We start from the raw sequence: 22178 nt of genomic DNA, 5'->3' as shown, positions 1-22178 counted from the left end.
TAAACTCCTCTACTTAGGAAAAACGTTCAGCATTCCCAAGGTTTTATTTCATTGGTGATGATGATTTACTGGAAATCCTGGGACAGTCAACCAATCCTTCCATCATTCAAACTCATCTCCGAAAACTTTTTGCTGGTACGACTTCATATCTAATTGCATTGGCTCCTGAGTCCTATTTTTGTCATTCCTTAGCAACCTTGGTTATTGTTCATCTAGCTTTTAGTACATTTGTTTCAACATCTTTTAATCAGCAAGCTGTAAATTTTTAAAAATTGAAGATGAAAACTGACTGAGAGTTCCCTGTAAATTATTCACTTGTGCTTCCCACTGAATTATAGAATGGTTTAACATTTACATTGATCAATATGATTAAAGGCACTAAACTAGATGGGTATATATAGAGTACTGTGCATAATACAATGGTTTTCATTAATATTTATTCTTAAAGTAACATAGAACATGGATTTTATTTCTCATAAAGTTATTGACTAATATTCAAAATGGAGATTGAAAAACAACTTTCTTGGGGAAAAAATAGGTGTTACTTAGAACTAAGTTTAAAAATGTAAAGCATATAAACACATTTTAAGGGAAAGCATTCCATGAAGTTTTTTTAATCTTCATGCCTATCTTTCCATGTTTGAATCTCTCAAAAAATTTAGCTGTACATTCTCCATACTGACATGCCCGTGAAATGAATTAGTAAAATCCAGATGTGACAGCTGGCAATTTGCCCTCGTAAATACCAATAAATTTGGAATTAAAACATGAATGCGGCAGTTTCCTGGCTGTGCCCCAACAATGGATTCTGTACAGAGTCTGAGAAATTCAAAACACTCAGAGTCTATTAGTGAAGTGGATCAGAGAAAGCATTGTGGCACTGAAGCTTGCTGATATTTCCTTGTGTCTATGCTGGGGTAAATGCTATTGGATGTTGGGTCACATTAATCCTTGTATAGGATTCATGAACCCATTTATTTGAAAAAGTTTATTTGAATGGAGTTTTCATGAGTGGACAGCAAAGGCAAGAATAAAGTAAGTTACAATTTTTAAATTACTTAAGTTTGCTGCTGTTTTTTCTAAATATTTAAAATGTTTGAACTGTTTTTAGTTGATTTCCTTTTCTAAAAAGTTTTTTTATTTGTTTATTTCATCTTCACTTGTTTTTAAATGTTTCCTAGTATTAGAGAAATATTCAGAAATAGTGAAAACCCCGTATAGCATTAGCAGGCACTAGAGCTGATGGTGGAACTTGGGTCTTAGTCAAATGATCATAGAGTAGTTTCTGGGGTGGGGCTTGTTCTGGTCCACTGTTATAACTTGATTACATTGTTCAAGACTCTGTTGCTGTTTGGCCTCAGGACACTATCAGCCAGCATTATTACTTTTCTGGATGCAGCCAAGGTTATTCATGAAATGTTTAATGGTGAACTTAAATAATGGGGCTCATTTGGCAAAATCCAGCTGTGAGGTTGAAAGAGGGACTTCAATAAATCAAATTCAGTCAATGCGGAGAACCAACAGAGAATGTAGAAAGTTGAATTATTTAGGAGAAAAAGTTGACTATAAGGTAGAGCAAACTGTTGTCATCCAGTGCCAAGACTAGATCTTATTTGACTGCATCCAGGTCCAGTCTTTGAGACCCAAATATTCAAACACAAGAATCAATCCAGAGAAGACTCATGAGAGTGAGGTTGAGAACTGGAGGACTGGGTTGTAAGGGAAAACTGCAGAAATCTTTTATTTTCAGCTTTGAAAGGAAGCGAATAAAAGGTTGTTTAAATAGTAATTCACAATACGATAGGGAATGGAAAAATGAGGAAATTTTTCAAGCTGTTCTCTGAAATTAGGGAAGAAACCAGCACATTCAAGATAGTTAAGGAAGTTTTTTTCAATAAAAATTAATCAGCATGTTGAATGGATGTCTTGCGGAAGTAGGGGAGTAAAGCTTCAACTGTTGTCATGAAGGGCTAGTGGGTACTTTAAATTGATAAGAATAATATACTCTATTATCTTATGATATTTTAATCTTGTAAAGTGAAAATTGTTGAACTAACTTTTATTATAATCAACTCAAAGACATTCTTTGAATAAATAGAGACATAAGAGACTGCAGATGCTGAAATCTAGAGCAGCAAACTATCCAATGGAATTCAGCAATCCAGCAGATTGTTGATTAGAATAAATGGAATTTGTTTGGCTGTTGTATCACATTTTGTACTTCATGTCAAAGGAATTATGATTAATCACAGAATGATTTTGAGGTGAGATTAAATGAAGGCACCACGAGGTATAGTAATATTACACATTTTACTGGTATAGAGTATAATATATGACGTGTAGGAGAATATGAGTTAACTATTGAAACAAACCTCTATTCTCCTGCATTTGGTTATTGTACTGTATGCTATCACAACATGTTTATCAGAGAAAACATTGCCAATTTCATTTGCAAATTGCTGTAAAAACTGTGAATAATTTTTGCCAGTTCTGTTGATAATTTTACAAATTTAACATTGGCTGTTCCATTAATTTATGGTTGTTTCCAGGTATTAACAGTGTGGATTTTGATGAAGATTTCCAACACATTGTTGCAATGAGGTCCTTGGATGGTGAAGTTGTGCCTTTAAAAAGCAAGATTCGCATTTCAGATGATGTTGAGGTGATAAAATTTCGATTATATAAAACACAATGAAAAAATTTATGAATCCATCCAACCATTTTTTTAATTTGTCAGGTTTGGCTGAATAATTTGGCTGGTGTAATGAAAGAGACTCTGAAGCAACTGTTGGTTGAGTGCATTGATGCTTGGAAACAATCGCAAGGCGCTATTGACCCATCACGCTTCCCCTCACAGGTACTATATATGATTAATGTCCTAGATTATGCGACTTAAAATCTTTCATAACATAAATACAGTAAGTTGATGATGAGATATAAAAAAATGAACACAGTTTTCAAAAAAAGTTCTGTTCTGCAATTGTAAAAAGTGTTATTGAAAATCTGTGACATAAATCAACAGTATTTTTTCTGCAATTAATTTCCCAATAAAAATGGTATAATCATCATTATCCATCAGGAATGTCAGCAATGTGACTGAAATGAGCAAAATTAGAATTAACATTAGCATGTTGGTGTTATCACTGTAACAATCTAAAAGTGATATTTTGGGACTCAAAAGTATTAAAATTATAAACATGTAGAATTTTTTTTATCATTGTTTAACATCCTCTAAATCTATCAAGTAGATTACTGTTTTGTAATTATTCATTGCTCTTCATGTACTGATTTGGGGTTTTACTATGGTCAATATATAATTGTAGTTTCGATAAACCAATTGAATTGCCTTTGTACTTGCTGTTATATCTGGTATAGTGTACCACAGAAACAGCAACTAACCTTTATTTCATAGCTGAATGACCAGACAGGTCATGGCACAAGCACTTAAAAAATGGAAAGTAGCGTGTCTTTACAATAAGACTGGCAGATTTATTGATGCAAAATAATTACACAGAAAAATAAAATGTGGTACCCATAGCTTACACATAACAGCTGCTCGAAAATGCAAACATAAAAAAAATCAGTCTTTGTTCTATTGTAACTGGAGATTGACTGATTGAACTAGTTTAATTAGTCAAATAACTCACTCAGAATATATTCCTTGTGTAATTGGATAATATAACATTTTTAGGAGTAAAGTAACACTTCATAGTTTTTCTAATTTAAGAATTACAATTGTGTGAAACTGTTTATTCCTGTGAATCACACAAATTTTAAATGCTAATTTAAGTTTATTTGAAACTGGTCTCTCATTATTGAACACTGAATTAAATATGAAGAGGAAAATGAGTGTGTGTCCATGATGAAGAAAGACCACTTCCATCAATTTTTGGTTGAAAATACATTTGCCTTATATTTATATTAAATTGGTCGTATGATACAAAAATTCTACCTGAATTAACACTCTACTTTTATCATGTTCTGAGTTTAAACCAGAACAACCTTTCTTACACATTAATTTTTACTTCAGGTCTAATTTTATGTTCAGAAATACAGTAGGTTTTGGAATGCTCAGTTATATTTCAAATATTCTTATGCATCTATAAATGCTTAATTACCTCTCTGTTGTCAGATTCTTTGCTTGACTGAGCAGATTCAGTTCACTGAAGAAGTTGAAAATGCCATAAAAAAGCATAGGTTGCAGCAATTAAATGTAGAACTGGTGGCAAAACTGGAAAACTACACAAGTATAGACTCTTACAGCGAGGAGGCAGGAAGTGCAGGTAAGAAACTACTGGCAATACTTAGACGGGGCTTGCAAGGACGGCTGTTAGCAAATGCAAAAATAAAAAAAATGATACAACCTTTGATCTTTAATAACTGGAAATTGTCAATTTTAGTAATATCAATATCAGTAATCTCACTCTATAAAATTCTAGAAGGATCACAAGTACTGTTATTTACTTAATAATTTAAGTTTAATTTAATATTTTATATAGTTAGCTCCTCACAATCAGTATTTTTGGGGTGATGGCTATTTGAACATTAGTAGGATGGAGTGTAATGATAAAAAGTGGTGTATGTTTCTAGATTTATAATAGCAAAGTAGGGCTACAGTTCAAACTTGCAATTGTATCAACAAGCTACATATAATAGGATGACCTTTTAACTATCTGTTCACTTGAAGTCTTGGCCAATAACAGCCAATATACTGATTGAGATAACTGCAAACTGAATTTTTATGATGTTATGAATATACAAAAGTTAATTCATCCATTATTTCTTTTATATTTCTGTAAAATACTTTTCTTCTTTGGTTTATGTTAATTTGCAGTTGCTGCAAATATGCATTTAACTGCTTTCTAGTAACCATCAGTTTATGTGATTTTTGTGACATTGTTAAGTAAATACCAAGAGAAGATTATTTTTTCCAGAAGGTTTGCACAATGTTAGGTGAGTTAATCTAATAAATGTCTTTCTGCCTATCAGATCTGGAATGGCAAATGGTTTTAGGAAACAGTTTTGCCACTTAGTACAATTAGCAGTACTTCCTGAAATCCAAGATGTCTGGTATGTAAAACAAAGGAATGATAGGTCATTGTGGAAAGGGAAAGTTCATTTTACAATGAATGAGTATTATTGCTGGAAGTACAAAAGGATAAAGGACTGTGGTCCAGAAAGGAAGGAGTGAAGAAAGTTTATTGTGTTACTTATTGGCTTGTAATTTCATAATCTTTGGAAAAAGTGTAGTCAGAGGCCAAACATGTGAGGGAAAGGAATAAGTGTGTGGAGTTTTGTCATAGAAGTAAATTATAAGATGTTTTTTAAATATGATATGCCAAAGCAATGGTGTGTCTGTGAATTGGTATTTTTTGAGAAGCATATAGAACTCCAGGATTTTATTTCATTAAGAACATGATCAGCAATTATGATTGGCCTTGTTCTTAAGATGCTCTCAACTTGTATTCTTAGTCACATATAAAGCAAAATAAAGACAGGTTACTTTAATGTTGTATGCTACTTAGGATTTTGGTGAATATACTGCAGTTGGGTTTTCTTTAGAATGAGATGTTTTAGTAAAATCTTCAGTGGATAAAAAGGAAGTTCTTTATCTGTACCACCATCAGTTGGGAATGGTGGTGGGCAATTAGATGTAGTAGCCCATCCTCAACTATGGTCTATCCTAACACCAGAGTCTAAGAGACAAGCCTGATGTGGTGAAGGCATCTTCAGCCAAAAATACAGATTGGGTGATTGTATTTGGGTTTCCTCTGAAATGCTATGTATAGTATTTGGAAATGGCTGAATTCACTAGAAACACTAAATTGACTAAGGCTTACTATAGTGGTATAGGAGCTATTATTAGTAAGTTTGCAAATGGCATGAAGATTGGTGGTGTTGCTGATAGATAGGAGGGTAGTCCTAGGCTAGCTTTAAGGTGAGAGGGGAAAAGTTTAAAGGAGATTTTCAAGGCATGTTTTTTTACATAGAGAGTGAGAGGTGCCTGGAAAGTGCTTCCAGGAGAAATGGTGGAAGTAGATCTGATAGCAATGTTTAAGAGGCATTTAGACAGACACATGAATAGGCAAGGAATTAAGGGATATGGACTACGTGTAGGCAGATGTGCAGTTTAAACTGGCATCATGGTCGGTACAGACATTGTGGGCCGAAGGACCTGTTCCTGTGCTGTACTGTTCTGTGTTCTATGTGTGTTCCATTTACAAATAGCTAAGAATAATTGAACTTGGTCAACTACCATCCTTCCAGACTTCCCCTAATCACCCCTAACATGATTATCAATAATACTGCCACTCAGTACCTGCTTATCAATAACTTTATACCAAATGTTTATTTAGATTCACTTTCTATTTCATTCAAGACTACATCACAGCTCTGGTTTTGTTATGGATCTAAAAAGTAAAAGCCAGGAGAGATGTGAACAGTGAATCCCAACATCAAAGGAACTATTGACTGAATAAGCATCAAGGACCCTGGCAAAACTCTTCAGAAGCATGAACTATAGCTGGCACAGAATTATAGCAGATCATTCAGTATCACTATTGGGAGTTCCACAGGCAGCTCTCATTACATCATTACCTTGCATCATTGCAAGGTCAGGGGTAGTATTGTTGGTTGTGGCTCTTTAGCTGTAAAAGTTGAACAGACGTTGAATATCGTGTGTTGCATTTTTCACCAACCAATATGTTAAAATCTATCCATTTTCAAAAAGATTAGAGTCAGGATTGTAACAGAATACTGGTCAGTTGCATGGATATGTGCAGCTACAATAGCAATTGACAAGGTCTACACCATCTATTAGCTACACAGCTATTCACTTCAATTGAAGCTGTTGCCACTGGATTAATCCACCAGCGGTGAATTGTCACTGTAGTGTGTATGAATTCCAGGATTTACTGCAACAACTGACAGCATTACCCTCCTCTGTGACTTCTACCATGAAAAACAAGAAACAACAATAAGAACATTCTATTGAAATGGTACATATACCAATATAACTACATTAACATTGGGTGTCAGCTGAGGCGACAGTGTCACCAGTGTTTCAGTTGATACCTCTCATGCTTTTGAATCAGAGGGTTGTAGGCTCAAGTCCAACTTCAATGACTTGAGCACAAAAGTTTTGACAAACACTCCAGTGAGGAAGTTCTGCAGTGCAGATGCTGTAGATTGAATGTGATTTTATACCAAGACTCTATAATGCTCAATGACCTGGTCGATAGTTATCCCTCAATTTATATTGTTAGAGAAGATTGCAGTGTTATTTCATTGTTACTGGTGGAACGTGCTGTGCACTAGTGGACTGTTAGTTTTCCTACATATAATGGTGACTACATTTCAAAAGCACTTTATTGGTATTAAAGTACATGGAAGCACCCTGAAAGTCATGTGAAAAGCACAAAAAAGGTTCATATTTTTTCTTTTTTGGGATTAATATTTCTGCTCATCCAGTACTAGTTGTTGAACAGGTAATGTGACAATTTTGAGTTAGTGGAAAGGCTGAGTGAGGGATGGTGGTGCACTGCTGGGAGCAGTCAGGATGTGTATGGATCCTGATGTTTATTTGGAAAATATCACAGAAGGGTATATAAGGTGACAGATGCTTTGAGACTCCAGAAATAACATGTGGAAACTCCTCTGGCTGGTAATGTCAGTCACTCAAATGACAGTTCGCATCTTAGCTTGCATCTTGCTATCTTGAAAATTTAATGGAACACTAGCTGAAGAGCTGTTTGGAATATGCAGAATAAAATTATGTAGCTACAGAAGGTAAACTAGGCTTTGTTTTTAATTTTGAACAGTGCTTTATTCTATTTAACTATTTTAATGTTGGCACCAATTTTGAATTTAATAACCTTTACACCATTAGTATTTTATAATAGCAATTCTGTTTAAATAAACACGGTCAAATTGTTTGTTGTGGCTTAATCTAATATGCTCATTAAGGATATTAAGTTCAAATACTGTTGTAGAGTTTTAAACTGTAAGAAGTGCCCATCATGCTTTGTAAGCTTTTTTCTAAAGCAATTCAAAATAATCCCTTTCTCTGTGATTTGGTTAATGTTTAGAAGGCTTCACGTGTTAGTGAATTTTTGTTTTGAAGCACATTTTTATATATTTGTGTGTATTTTCAGAGATGACCGTTTTGGAGTTGAAGCTCAAAGCCCTCATTCTTGACATCATTCACAACATAGAAATAGTCAAGCAGTTGAGTCAAGCACAGATTTGCAGTACTTCAGATTGGGCTTGGAAGAAACAACTTCGGTTTTATATGAAACCAGATAATAACTGTTACATTCAGATGGTGGATGCAGAGTTCCAATATACTTATGAATACCAGGTGGGCTTTTTCCTGATATAATTAGTTTCATTGTGTTTGTTCTGAATTCTGTTTAAAATTCTAACAGTTTTTAAAAAAAATTTCCATTTCTCTCTAACAGTTTTTTTTTAAAAGCTCATTTTATGTGGTTTCTTATTCTTTAAGGAAGTTGTAAAGAATGAATTCATTTTGCAAGGATCAGTATGGTAGAGAGAGATCCTGCAGTCAGTATTTACCAGATGGTCATAAGCACACTGTTTATATAACTTTTTGATTTGCACTGTATAAGAACACTGCTGAAAGTGTGAATCTCACAAAATTTGCACTTGTGTTTCAAGACTGTTAATGAAATAAGTAAGCTCTTGTATATAATGTTGGTGTGTGGATAAAATGCATTTTGTAGACTACTTAGAGGATTGATGTGTGTTTGTAGGTGTAATGCAGAGTGGGTGGTAGAAGATTGCTTATCCGTTATGCATCCTTCTAGTTTTCTTTTCCATTAGGGAGTGTGTATTATGTTTGTCATTCTGTGTTAGTCCATGTTCTACCTGTGCCAATGTTGAATTTATCTTCCTTTTGTCAAAACATAAATGGTATACACTTTCTAACTTTATTATTTATAACATATGCAAAATTATTTAGTGTTCTGATAATCACTCTTTAGAGGAACTCAATATTTTGAGTTAAATACTTTTTCTAAGTGTATCACTTCTTGAAGTTAAACATAGGTTTATGCAAATTTTTTTTTCTGAAACTGGTTAGAATAGATGTGTTGCCAAAGATTCCCCTCAGTTTCCTGCAGTTACCCTATTCTGTAAAAATGAATTTCAGCATATTAAGTTGATGACCAAAGTAAGAAATAATTCCCCCAAAGAAAAAATATCAGGCTTACAAACGTCTGCTTCTGTCTCAAGACCTGCACCCTCTTCTATTTATAAAGATACAAATTCACAGGGAGGCAAAATAATACAAGGGAGAACAAAATGGCAAATTCTTTCAAGATTTTATTTCTATATGGATTTCATCCATTTTCGCGCATTTCCAAGTTTGTATATAAGATTTCAGTGAGTTACTCAGAAGTAATGCTGGCAGTTTTGATCTGAGACTAAACCTTAATTGATCTATAGCGACTTTGGCCAGATTTGCCAAATTGTTCAGAGACTGATGGCTTGAATCTTCAGAGGAGGTATTTAATTGCATAACATTTCAGCCTTCAGTTCTTTATTGTAAAATGGTTCAAGACTAGATCAAAAATGCATATCTCTTCATGACAGGATAACCAACCAGTGTGACATTTTAAATTAATTATTTTTAAAATTAATTTCTCCAGTTTGTTCAATATTTGGCAATTGCTGACTTTTGGTAGTAAAATTGATTAGGAATTTCTCTGACATTGAATTTATCTTACAGAAACTAAATTTCTGCACAATTCCAGGATTGCCGACTTGTGGTCGTCAATCAATTAATTAATCTATTTTTGTGAAATCATTGAGATAATTACGTTACTGAGGAGACCAGGACGGTGCTTTATTCTTCAAAGTGTCTAACAAGCCATTGGAATCGTATCTGACTTCAGTTTGATTTGATGAACTGAAGTTGTAATAGTGTAGAAGCCTCTGTATGACGATGCATTGATCTTATTTGGGAAATTATATGTGTTTTACCTCTAATTACATTTTTTTTTGTCTGCTGCTTTCGTGAATGCACTGATCTGTTCCATATTTGATAAAAATTTGTTCATTTATTACATTAAGACTTCATTCTCCAATGCTGATAGTAGTAATTTCTAGGTGATCCTGGCTCAGACTTTGCTGTCATATTCTGCAAGAAATTCCAGCATCTGCAGAATCTCTTGTGTCTCCATGTTGCCGTTATATTGACAGTGAGTCTGTCAAAATTAACCATGATTACCCTAAGAAATTGTGCAGCAATTTTAGGAAAAGAACATAAGAAATAGAAGGATACATAAGTCATTCAACCTCCTTACTTATGCTGTTCCATCATTCCAGAAGTTCATGGCTGATCTGCACTAATCCCATATCCCTTTAGTTCCTAAAATCTATCTCTCTCCACCTTGAATTTACTCAATGACTGAGCTTCTACAGGTTCTGGGATAAATAGTTCTAAAGATTTACTACCCTCGGGATGAAGAAGTTTCTTCTCTGTCTTGCGACTTCAAAGTGGAAATCCAGATGTTCTTGGCAGTGATATATCTATCTGCACAGCTAGGTCTGTTTCACAGCCTTCCCAGTTGTATCCAGGAGAACATCAAAAACTGATTAAATTTTCAAGTACCTATTGTTGTTTCAAAACACCCTGGAAATATTACACTCTGATGCCATATTTCATTTTTCATTTTTTTAAAAAAAAGTTTATTAATGATATTTTACCTTCTGCTTTAATTTTGTACCCTGTAAAATGTTTAAAGTGTAAGTTAAAAATTGTAATTTTTGTTTTTGTTTTGCTCTCTGTGAAAATTCTTCAGTGTGATTGGCTGTTCTGCCAGCTTAGTGATAAATAATATTAGGCATTTGGGGATCCCACAGAGATAAATAGATCTTTGTGTGGAGCTGTCTTCTGGATCAGCAGCAGGTACCATCTTTTTGCTGGTGAACATGCAGTTCAAGTCAATTTTTTAAGGATTGGCATGTATCTCTTTTAAAAAAAAAATTCAATATGATTATCCCATAGTAGCAAAGATATCTATTTTGTGGAAGCTATATGGTGGGAATATTTGTAGTATTGTTATTAACAACTTTCTAAAATTTTTTTAATAGGGTAATGCTCCAAAGCTGGTTCATACTCCTCTCACAGACAAATGCTATCTGACTCTCACTCAAGCCATGAAGATGGGGCTTGGAGGAAATCCATATGGACCAGCTGGTACTGGCAAGACGGAATCTGTGAAAGCTCTAGGTGGCTTGTTTGGTAGACAGGTTCTTGTTTTTAACTGTGATGAGGTAATTATTTAGAAGCTTTTTATATATAATACATAATATGTAAGTTGATTATTAATGCTTTAAAGACCAAGTATACAGTAGTTGCTGGTTTTAAGGTGATCATACCAGCTAATGTAATTAAATATTCTGATTTAAAACATGATACTAATTTAAAATGGAAAACTGCTTCATGCCATATGGACTGTAGTACTTTTCCAAACCTTAGATCAATATTTAATTCCAATAAATTTGAAAGGTAATTTTGAAAAACTTTTCAAGAAAGCAAATAAATGTAATAGAGTCTCAGTGAAAAGCTACAGATGGCCTTCATATCCCTAAATAAAAAGTGGAAAAAGTTGAGCCAGGGTCCCTGCTACTAAATTCAATGACCAGTGGAGGAGAACGCAGATGTGTGAATACAAATAAGAAAAGGTAACTTGTTACGGAGTGCACAGATGTGCAAGGTTGCCAATTTGGGTAAACTGCTAGAGGACTTTTGCCATCAATGAAACTATACTTTCATGTGAGATATCAGGTCAACTAGAATTGACCATGATGCTGTCTGAGTGTTCCCATACCGAGGTCAAGGGGATGTCCAACAAGATTGGTAGAAATTAAGATGGTAGAATCTTTGACTGAAGTTGAACAAAGTGGTATGTAGTGATTAGGTTTCCATCCACATCAGAGGTTGAAATATCATAAGTGGTATTATGCTAAATTGGACTTTGCTAATATTTAGCACAACTTGCAACAGAGTTATTAAATGCTCTTCAATCAACATTGTAAGATTGCTGCACATTTACTGAATTACTATTTACTTTATAACACTTGAACCCTTTTATGTTTTAAGAAATTATTTTCATCCTTGATTTCTTATCCTTATTCCTGAAGGGCATTGACGTGAAATCGATGGGTCGAATTTTTATTGGTTTGGTGAAATGTGGTGCATGGGGCTGCTTTGATGAGTTCAATCGTCTGGAAGAAGCTGTACTGTCTGCTGTTTCAATGCAAATTCAGGCTATTCAGGATGCCCTGAAAAATCACAGGCGGTTCTGTGAGTTGCTGGGGAAGCAGGTATAGTTCTTAATTTTACAGGAAAAAAATAACAAAAGTTCTTGTCATATTTTGAAACAGCGGACATTAAGTAATAGAAATAGTAGGTTTTAATATGAATTATTTGGTCTGCCCTATAAACAGTTTCTATGAAGGAGTGAGTTGCCTGAAAATTTGGTTGCATGAAGCTGTTTCCTGCTGTACAATGTGATTATATGATTTTCCAGGTCACTCTGGAGATATGATGAATTATGCTCGCACAAGCGAAACATTTTTCATGTCAAACATGCAAGTAATTCCATCACTCCTTGTGCAACACTTGTTAAGAGCATTTCTGGGAGTAATTAGGACACATTAATCCAAAGTGTAACTCTAAAAACTTGAATGGGTTGTGTGCAAACAATCAAAGCATTGCTTGTCCTGCAGCTGCTTGATATAAAGGAGGCCTTACTGCATAGGTCTCAGCTCAATATTGAGAATTTGACTTGGGTAGGTCCCTTCCAAGTCATTTACTTATTGGCTCTTCTTTAGGCCTCTCAACACCTTCCCAGCTACAGACAGCAACTGCCTGACATGATCAAGCTACCTTTACCAATTACCTTCTCTTTCATGTACTGACCATATGACATAAGTTTCTGTTCCCACCCAATGCAACTTCTTTTGACTGCTAATTTTAGGTGCTTGAATTGTTAACATCCTCTGCCTCAACTGATAATCACAAGCCCTATCACTGCCAACCAATCCTTGTCACAACTCCCCTTCCACTCCATGACAATTCCCCCTGGGTTTCTCTCCCCTGTGATCCCTTGGACCTAGACTCAGACACTATCCTACCATGAATACCATGGAGCCTGATGCATTCCTTGAAAGGAAGGCCTGTCCTAATGCGAGCTGTTTGTAGCACCTTGCACCTTTGTCAGAGGTCATCCACAGTCTCATTGAATGGTAGAACAGGCTTGAAGGTCTGATTGGCATTCTCCTATTGCTGCATTTAAGAAATAATGATTAAAAGATTGTGCTTATAACATTTAAAATTCCAACCAATTTGCACAGATTAAAAGCATATTTATTGTTATTACAAATATTCTGGTACAAAATATGGTTTTAATGAAGATGGTTAATGGAATATGCCTGTCCTCAAACAGCACAATTTGTATTTCACAGCTTGGTCATAAAACAAACCCTGGTTCATTGTCTTTGCAGTAACTACGTGAGGACCAATGTTTTCCATAGCCTTGCTGGGAGTGAATGATGGAAATGTGTTGCCTTTGTCAGCCACAAGCTTGTATGGGGCTGGATCTGTACTTGCCCTGCAAGTCTTTTTCTCCCCACCATTGATTGTAACTCTAAAGATATTAAACATAATAACACCAATGATTCAGAGTGAAGCTTAGGAATACATAAGAAATAGTCTGAACAATATGAAGCATCAGGTACTTGTTTATAGACTTGTGCTCAGATACTGAATTCTATGGACCATTGATTGTATTTGAAACACTTACAACTTCTCTAATATCACAGTAATTTTACATTAAGTGCTTGGATTCTCAAACTCAGTGCTACCTAGTCAATTTTACAAACAGTATCAAATCAGGAATCCGAGGGAGCAGCCAGAGGACAGGTTATTAATTTAATTATTCTTATAATGATCAAATTACTAAATAAGTTACAATTGGAAACCCTTAATTTGCTAAATAAACATATCCAGCAAAATGAAAGTGCATGGTTATAGCTGTGGTTCCATTGTAGGAGTGGTTTATAATTCGGGGGAATTGCATCATCATATATTTTTATAATTTTATTTTGTGAGTCTAATCTTGTTATTTTAGTGTAACTTGTTATGAACTGGCTTATTTGCAATTTTAGGTTGATCTTGATTCGAATTCTGGAATATTCATCACCATGAATCCTGCTGGAAAAGGTTATGGAGGACGACAAAAACTCCCTGATAATCTGAAGCAACTTTTTCGGCCTGTTGCTATGTCACGGCCTGATAATGAACTTATTGCAGAAGTGATTCTTTATTCAGAAGGATTTAAAGATGGTAACATGTTGGGAAGAAAACTAGTGGCCCTCTTTAATTTATGCAAGTATGTATTCAAATAAGTTTTTTCTTTCTACTTGAAATGTATGAATTGTTAAAATTTATATCTGTTCTATGTTCATCTGGTAACAATGTCTTTGATGTATTTGTTGAGTAGGAATAAAAATCAATTCAATGCATAATGCCAGATCCATGTTTCATCCAGGGCTTCAACTTTTCCAATAAACTCATCCACCTCTTAAAGATCCCTTCATATTTCCCATTTCTTTAAATCCAGCCTCTTGTATATCCTCATCTTTGACCTTCTAATCACATATCTTCACTTTCACTAAGGTCCTCTTGCTATCTCAACTTTTCCTTGCTCAGCTCATCTGCTACCAAAGCCATCATCTACCCCTTTGTTAGCTCTTGACTTTTCTTATGACACTCTTCTGGCTGGATTTCCATGTTCTAATCTTCAAAAATTTAAGACCAAGCAACTTTCTACTGCATGTGCCCTGGTTCACACTTAGTTCCTTTCACCCATTACTTCTGACCTGTATTAGCTCTTGATTAAGAAAAGCCTTGATTTTAAAATTCTCAGCTGTTTTCAAATTGGTAAATGGTGTATCCCCTCCACAGTCTAGTAGTGTCTAATTACTTATAGACCTCAGATATTTGTACTACCGCATTTCTGACCTTTTAGGTACCCCTAATTTTAACCACTGCACCTTGCCTTCAGATGCCAAGGTCCCAAGAGATGCTTTTTTTAAAAATTTTATTTACAGCGTGGTAACAGGCCCTTCCGGCCCAACGTGTTGCCCATTTTAAACCCCCAGATTAACCTACCGGTACGTCTTTGCAATGTGGAAGGAAACCGGAGCACCCGGAGGAAACCCACGCAGACACGGGAGAACGTACAAACTCCTTACAGACAGCAACGGGAATCGAACCCCGATCATTGGCGCTGTAGTAACGTTGTGCTAACTGCTACGCTAAAGATGTATCTCTTTGAACAAGCTTTTGGTCACTTGCCTAAAATTTCCTCATATGAATCAGTTCCAAAGTTAGTTTGATGATACTACTGCGCAATGTTTGTTATTTTGTTGGAGAGAATTCCATAGCATACAGGACAGTAAACTGAAGGCACTGTTGCACTGTATGTAAGAAGATGAGGATGTAGAAGAGGCTGGATTTACAGGAATGGAAAATATGATAGGATCTTTAAGATCTGCAAGAGTAATAAGAAAAGTTGAAGCCATGCTTGAATTTAAACACAAAATGAGAATTTGAAATTTGAGAAGACTGGTCATTTGCTTTGGATCTGAAAAATATAGATCACTGAATTTTTCTTTCATGATTTAAGAAGCTTTGGAGGCTCTAGGAGAATCAACCATTCTTGTAGACAAATCATTAAGCTGACTGGGACGGGCAAAGAAAATAATGGAATACCGGCCTTTACATCCAGAGTCCTACAGTATAATGGAGTAGAAGTCTTTCTATAGCTTGCAAAGCTGTGATTATCCTCACCCAGACTGCAGTACTTATTTTGAAGCACAAGATTTAGGAAATATGCATTGGTCTTAAAGGAACTACAGCAGAGATTTATGAGAATGATACTTGGACTCCAGTTTAAACTAAAAGGAAAGATCATACAAATGAGAGTTGCATTCCTTGAAATTTAGAAGTTCAAGGACTGCTTTGATTGAAATGTTTGCAATATTAAAGGCAACTGATATGATAGATGGAGATATACTATTTCCTCTTGCTGAGGAGTTTAGGACTAAGCAACATTTTAAGAATTAGAGATTAACAAGTTAAGCACACCTACATGCAAAGGCTAGTGGAGGTTTAGAGTTTTTATCTATAAATGGCAGTTAACACTAGATCAGTTGTTAACCTGAGACTGATTTTTTTGTTTTCCAATAATTATTACGAGGTAGAGGGCAAAGGGAGGTATTATGAAATCTGATCACAGAAAAGCCATGATCTTACGGAATGATGGAACAGACTTAAGTGGTTTAAATAGTCTTTTATTCCTTTTACCGCTAGGAGATATGGAGTTATATTTTCAATCTAGAATAGTCTGTTCCTTTTGCTAGAGAAGCTAAGGCTCTCTAGATCTTGGTGGTTAATTTAGATTTGATGAGGAGGTTACAATTTGTGTGAATATTTGCCTTGTATGCTTTGGACGCAAGGCTGCAAAGATGGGGAGAGCACAATGAGGTAGAGATTGGAATGGAGACTGAGGTTTTGCAAGGTCAAATGGTTGAGCAAGTCAACAGTTGCAAATACAGAGTTTGGACTGAGGACCAAAGACTAGTATAAGACAAAGAACATGGACATAAATGATTTGAAAGATGGTGGATGGGGATATTTTCAGATGTAGAAATGTTAGATTGAAGTAGCGAATCAGAAGAATTCTGAGAGGAAACGCATGGTTTATGGGTAGCAGAGTTTTGAGAAGAGGGTTTGAAAGAACGAGAGGGCAGTAAATTTAGAGAAGAGAGAGGGGAAAGGGAGAAGATTGAAATTTCCTAAGGGTGTTGCTCTCTCACTTCCTCTCACATTTGTATATCAGAGAGAGAAGTAAGAGTATGGTTGATTGTGAAAGGTGCCGTATGTAATGTCAGGAGAGATAAAAAGGGGAGAATGAATGTGTAGTGGGAGACATCAAAAAGGAATCAGTCAAATTAGAAGTGATGGAGTAAGAAATGCAGGGGAATAGCAATAACGGGAGGAGGAGAGAAAGGAGAAAATACAAGAGAGGGGGGAGGGGAACACAAGATGAACAATGTTAGAAAGATATAATGGAAAGATGACTGATAGAACAAGGGAAAGGTGTAAGGAAAGGGAATAAGGAAAGAAGAGCAGGATAGAAGTAGAGGGGAGGAAAAAAAGAGGGAAGAAGTGTGTGAGAGAGAGAGAGAAGAAAACAATGGCTCAAGGAAGGATAGGGATAAAGAGAAAAGGGGATGAGGAAAGAGAAGGCAAGCAACAAGCTGACTTTGAAATCTAAGAGTAGCTAAACTGAAATTTAAAGCCAAACTTTCCTTCTGGACATTGCTGAACTGCTAAATGTTCCAGACTAGCATTTGCATTCTTTTGGATTTGTTTCTTTGTTAGAAGGTGGTTAGTACATGTCCCTTTCAAGGATTTGCACACATGATCTAAGCTTGCAGTGGGAATTCTACAGGAGTGATTAATTATTGGAAAACAAAATCTTTTGAGTAAGACGTTAAAGAGAATCCTGTCCACCATTGTTTGCTTTTCCAGGACACTATTTGAGAAGCAGAGATTGTCTTCAACTTCAGGGGCTCAATGTTCCTGAACCGACAGCACATGGACGGTTTCTATTCCTGGCTTAATATCTTTGCTGCACCAGTTGGCTAATTCATAATAACAGTGAATATGCTTCTGATGCAGTTGATTAATTGAGCAAGTTCTGGATGCCTAGCAAGTTCAATCACAGGCAAACGATTGCTATTTGTGGAGACTGTCAGGAAAAGTGTTAAAACATCAGTGGGGGGGAAGGAAATGGAAGAGTCCCACAAAAAGCCATTAGGACAGGCTAGTGCAGAAATTAACAGAATATTGCACTGGTTTTTGCTTTCCTCAGTCAAAGGAGGAAACATTCTGTTAACTATTGTTAAGTACTGTGTGTGATGGGTTTTTCATATAGCTGCAAGGGCTTATGTTTAGTTCTTGATATCCCCAGTACCTCCATAATAAGGGGTGCACTATTCTTCGTCTGGTATAATCACTGTAGGATAAATCTTTCTGAAAGACCCAAGACATAAACTAATTTATCTAATTAGGTTTTTATTTAAAATATGTTTATGATGGTATTTCAGAGAGCTCCTTACGCCACAGCAACACTATGACTGGGGTCTGAGAGCACTGAAGACTGTCCTCAAGGGTTGCGGAAGTTTGCTTCAGCAGCTAAAAAAAAGCGAAAGAGAAAGTAAGGCTTGCAATAATTTTTAACAATGCCAGGTGTAATATCTGTATAAAGGTAGGATTTGTCATTATCTGGCAGCACGACATTCAGTAACTAAATTAGAATGAATGTGTATATAATTAATACAAAGTAAAAGGTGCAATGTTAAAAATATGGAACAAAACAGTAAATGATGGTAATGCATAACATGTTTGTTTAATATCTATAATTAGGTAAACTAAATTTAAATGAGTTTGACTGGAAGTGTTTTAGTTCACATACAATGATATCCTATATATATAAATGTCTATCTATAAATTCACTTGAAACTCTGAATACAAAGTGCACCATCAGTGTTCATCTTCAATAAAAGTATAATTCTGATTGATGTATTAATGGCAGTTATAGAATTTTTTAGCATTTTCCTTTGGAATTAGCTCTCTTAAGGGAATGCAAAGAAAATTTAAATAGTAGATATTAATGTTTCACCGGTTCATGTATTTTGTGCTGGAAGCCTACAAATCAACACAGTTGTTAAAATGCACATTGGAATATGTAAAATTATTTCCCCATTTCTTTGTTTTGCAGTTGATGAGAGTCATATTGTGGTGCAGGCTCTCCGTCTTAATACCATGTCAAAATTGACATTTGCTGATTGTACACGGTTTGATGCTTTAGTGAGAGATATTTTCCCTGGTGTTAATTTTAAAGATGTTGAATATGTTGAGCTGACTGCAGCTCTACATGAGGCATTTGAGGAAGCATACCTTGAAATTATACCCAACCAGGTGAGTATAAAAACATCTAGAAGGCTGAAACGTTTATTTGCAATTATTTGCACATTTCTGAATGTTATTATACAGTCATATTTGTCAGGTGGAAAGTTGTAGGATAACTAGGATAAATTTTAAGATCAAGTAACAAAAATAATTTTTGCATTTATAGATGTTCCTGATTAATCAACAGTTCAAGAGATTTTCTATATAATGCTTATATTTATATTAATCATGAAGATATTTTACTCAGTAAATGGTTCAATTAATTGTTAGCATGGCCTTTAATTAAACAATTTTTATACGTTGTGAAATTCTCAGAATGCTGCAAGCTTAATATGGTTTTAATAATTATATTACATTGAACAGTTATTGTTTTAAAAACTGGTATTAGTTATATATTCATATTTTAAAATAATGATTTAATATTATTGCTACATAGATCCAATATTTAAGGCTGAAATTATTTTTGGTGTATGTTAGTATTGCATTATTCCTTTGTTATTGATATGCAAGTTATACTCATTTTAGTGTTTCTAATGCTGGACATAGAAATCTTTTCATTCTAAGTTTAAGTTGCTTCAATGTTGTCAGTTAACCTTGGCTTTGAAATTGATGAATCAGTTTTCCTGTTAAATCAGGCAATTGCTAACTTCGGGAAAACTGTATTTTAATTAACTGAAAGAATCAGAGTATTCTCAACAAAACCAATGATGCGTTTTGTTGTTTTTCCAGGTGAGGAAGTCATTGAACAATCTCTTGTACTTGGATGTCAAATTTGATTTCACATTCTTTGCTAACATTTGTACATTTGCTACTTTCTAGATAAAAAAAGCTTTGGAACTTTTTGAACAGCTACGTCAGAGAATGGGAGTAGTTATTGTGGGTCCAAGTGGTGCAGGAAAATCAATTCTATGGCGAATGCTGCGGGCAGCTCTTGGCAAAATAAACAAGATAGTGAAGCAGTACACAATGAATCCCAAAGCCATGCCACGCCAACAGCTCTTGGGTCACATTGACATGGATACCCGAGAATGGTCTGATGGTGTGCTAACGAATAGTGCCCGGCAGGTTGTTCGAGAACCACAGGGTAAGAGTTAATCAACTGCGGAATAAAATGATCAAAATTTTACAAAAAAAAATTGAAATAAATGACTATGTCCACAGACCAAAATAGACAGACATTATATATAAATTACATTTTGCAGTGTGTTATTTGAAGGGAAATCTAGAAGTCAGTTTGCAATGTGAAAGGTCCTTCAACAATAAATGTGCTTATTCTAACTCATTTTGTCTTTAATTAATAGGTATTTGTTAAATGTAATATTGATTTTAATAACAAGTTCAGGTTAGAGACCCTCTATTTGACATGGACAAGATACTAGACAAAAGAATGTAAGAGTAATGAAATGCAGAACAGAAGGACAAGGAGCAAGCCCTGCACTCCAGAAAGAGGGAAAAAAAAAACAAGTTGAGTTAACATTACAGATGATGATTAGTACAGACTGAGAAATCAAGTTACCTGAAGTTGTAGAAGTGATGTCAAACAAAGAGTCTCTGACCTGAAATGTTGACTGTTTTTGTTTCTCACAGATGCGACCAGATCTGCTGAATATTTCCAGCATCTTCTGTTTGTGTTTTATATTTCTAGCATCAACAGTTTTATTGATTTTCACTCTTTTGTTTATGTTACCATTTTCTAACTGCTCCCATTCACTCTTTGACCAGAACCTTGTTTACAGCTTATCCCCATGCTCACTCTGGTTTTACCCCCATCAGAAACACCCTTGCCGCATCTTCCCTGCAGATTTACAATATTCTTTTGTTTCCTTTTCAGTTCTGATAAGGGGTCTCCTGAAACGTTGACTGTTTTTCTCTTCTCACAGATGTGGTCTGACCTGCTGAATAATATCTTTTATTCTTTTTGCTGTAACAATCTGTATTGAAGATTGCCCACTGTGTCCTATTTTGAGCAGATCACAATGTGCACAAACCAAGAAAATCTCTTGTTTGACCAATGATCCATGAAAAGTTGATCATACTTGTACAGTGACGGGACTGGTGTTACTGGGCAGTGGGAAATAGTTGAAATACCTGGTTCCAGTTATAGTACTCAGTGGCTTCCCCTGGGACTGTGCATGAGGGGAAGATTGAATTCAGCAATGGTAAACTTCAGTTTAATACTTAGCTGATGTCAATGCAAAGTTACATGGGAAAAAATATGTGTAATGCACTTGAGAGTGACTGGGGAAGAGAATGAGAAGCTACTAACACAACAACATACATTCATGTGGAAACTTTAACTCAGTGAAATAGTGGAAAGTAAAATCACAAAGAAATATTAGTGGAGATAACCAAAAATGTTGGCAAAGGATGTAAGTTTAAGCAGCGTCTTAAAAGGGCTGGAGAGTCAGAGAAGTTGTGGGAAGGAATTTGAGAGTTTAGGCCAGACTTCTAAAGGCACGACCACTGATGAGGAGTGATGAAAATCCGGGGATTCACAAGGGATTAGAATTGGTGGAATGAGGAGTACTCTGAGGGTCGTCAGACTGGAGGAGATTCAGGGATTAGGAGGACAAAACTGTGGAGTGAACACAGATGAGAATTTTAAAATTGAGATCTTGACTAGGAGTTAGTGTAAGTCTGTGAGCACAGGAGTGATGTATAAGTAGAGTAGAATGACTTAATTTTAAAATAGCTTGTGGAACAAGTTGGTGAATATGTTTATTTAAAAATATCAAATGAACATGCTTTTGCCACAAGATGGCACTTTATTTCAATGTTTTTTTTCCCTAAACAATTTGCTTGATGGAATATATTTTGCATGACCGTAAACCAAAAATCCAGACAACTAGATAAACAGTGACATTGGTTTGATGAGCAAAGTGGAATAACTATCTGATGTTACCTGTGATACTGCAAGTAATGCTGCCGTTTCAACTCTAATGAACTGGGTTCATTTCTGACCTCTGGTGCTATCAATGTGGAGTTTGCACATTCTGTCTGTGACTACCTGGGTTTTCTCTGGGTACTCTGGTTTCCTCCACATTCCAAAGATGTGTTGGTTGTTAAATTAGTTGTCTATTGTACATTTGCCCTGATGTAGTTGAGC

At 35.3% G+C, this 22178-nt stretch overlaps 1 protein-coding gene across 3 annotated transcripts in view; it reads left to right on the top strand.

Annotated features, from left to right (window-relative positions):
* The window catches only part of LOC127576305 (cytoplasmic dynein 2 heavy chain 1), a 380433-nt gene that overhangs the window by 80068 nt on the left and 278187 nt on the right, over positions 1–22178 (top strand). For all 3 annotated transcript variants that reach the window (XM_052026810.1, XM_052026809.1, XM_052026811.1), the window contains 11 exons: positions 18–135; positions 2550–2662; positions 2738–2857; positions 4133–4283; positions 8154–8359; positions 11116–11298; positions 12169–12351; positions 14197–14420; positions 18208–18317; positions 18882–19081; positions 19892–20156. In XM_052026810.1, coding sequence (XP_051882770.1) covers positions 18–135; positions 2550–2662; positions 2738–2857; positions 4133–4283; positions 8154–8359; positions 11116–11298; positions 12169–12351; positions 14197–14420; positions 18208–18317; positions 18882–19081; positions 19892–20156 — 1873 coding nt within the window. The remainder of the gene's footprint in view (positions 1–17; positions 136–2549; positions 2663–2737; positions 2858–4132; positions 4284–8153; positions 8360–11115; positions 11299–12168; positions 12352–14196; positions 14421–18207; positions 18318–18881; positions 19082–19891; positions 20157–22178) is intronic.

This window comes from Pristis pectinata, chromosome 11 (genome assembly GCF_009764475.1).
Source record: "Pristis pectinata isolate sPriPec2 chromosome 11, sPriPec2.1.pri, whole genome shotgun sequence".
Taxonomy (NCBI): domain Eukaryota; kingdom Metazoa; phylum Chordata; class Chondrichthyes; order Rhinopristiformes; family Pristidae; genus Pristis; species Pristis pectinata.
Note: the sequence above shows the minus strand (reverse complement) of the source record. Positions and strands in the feature narration are given on the sequence as shown.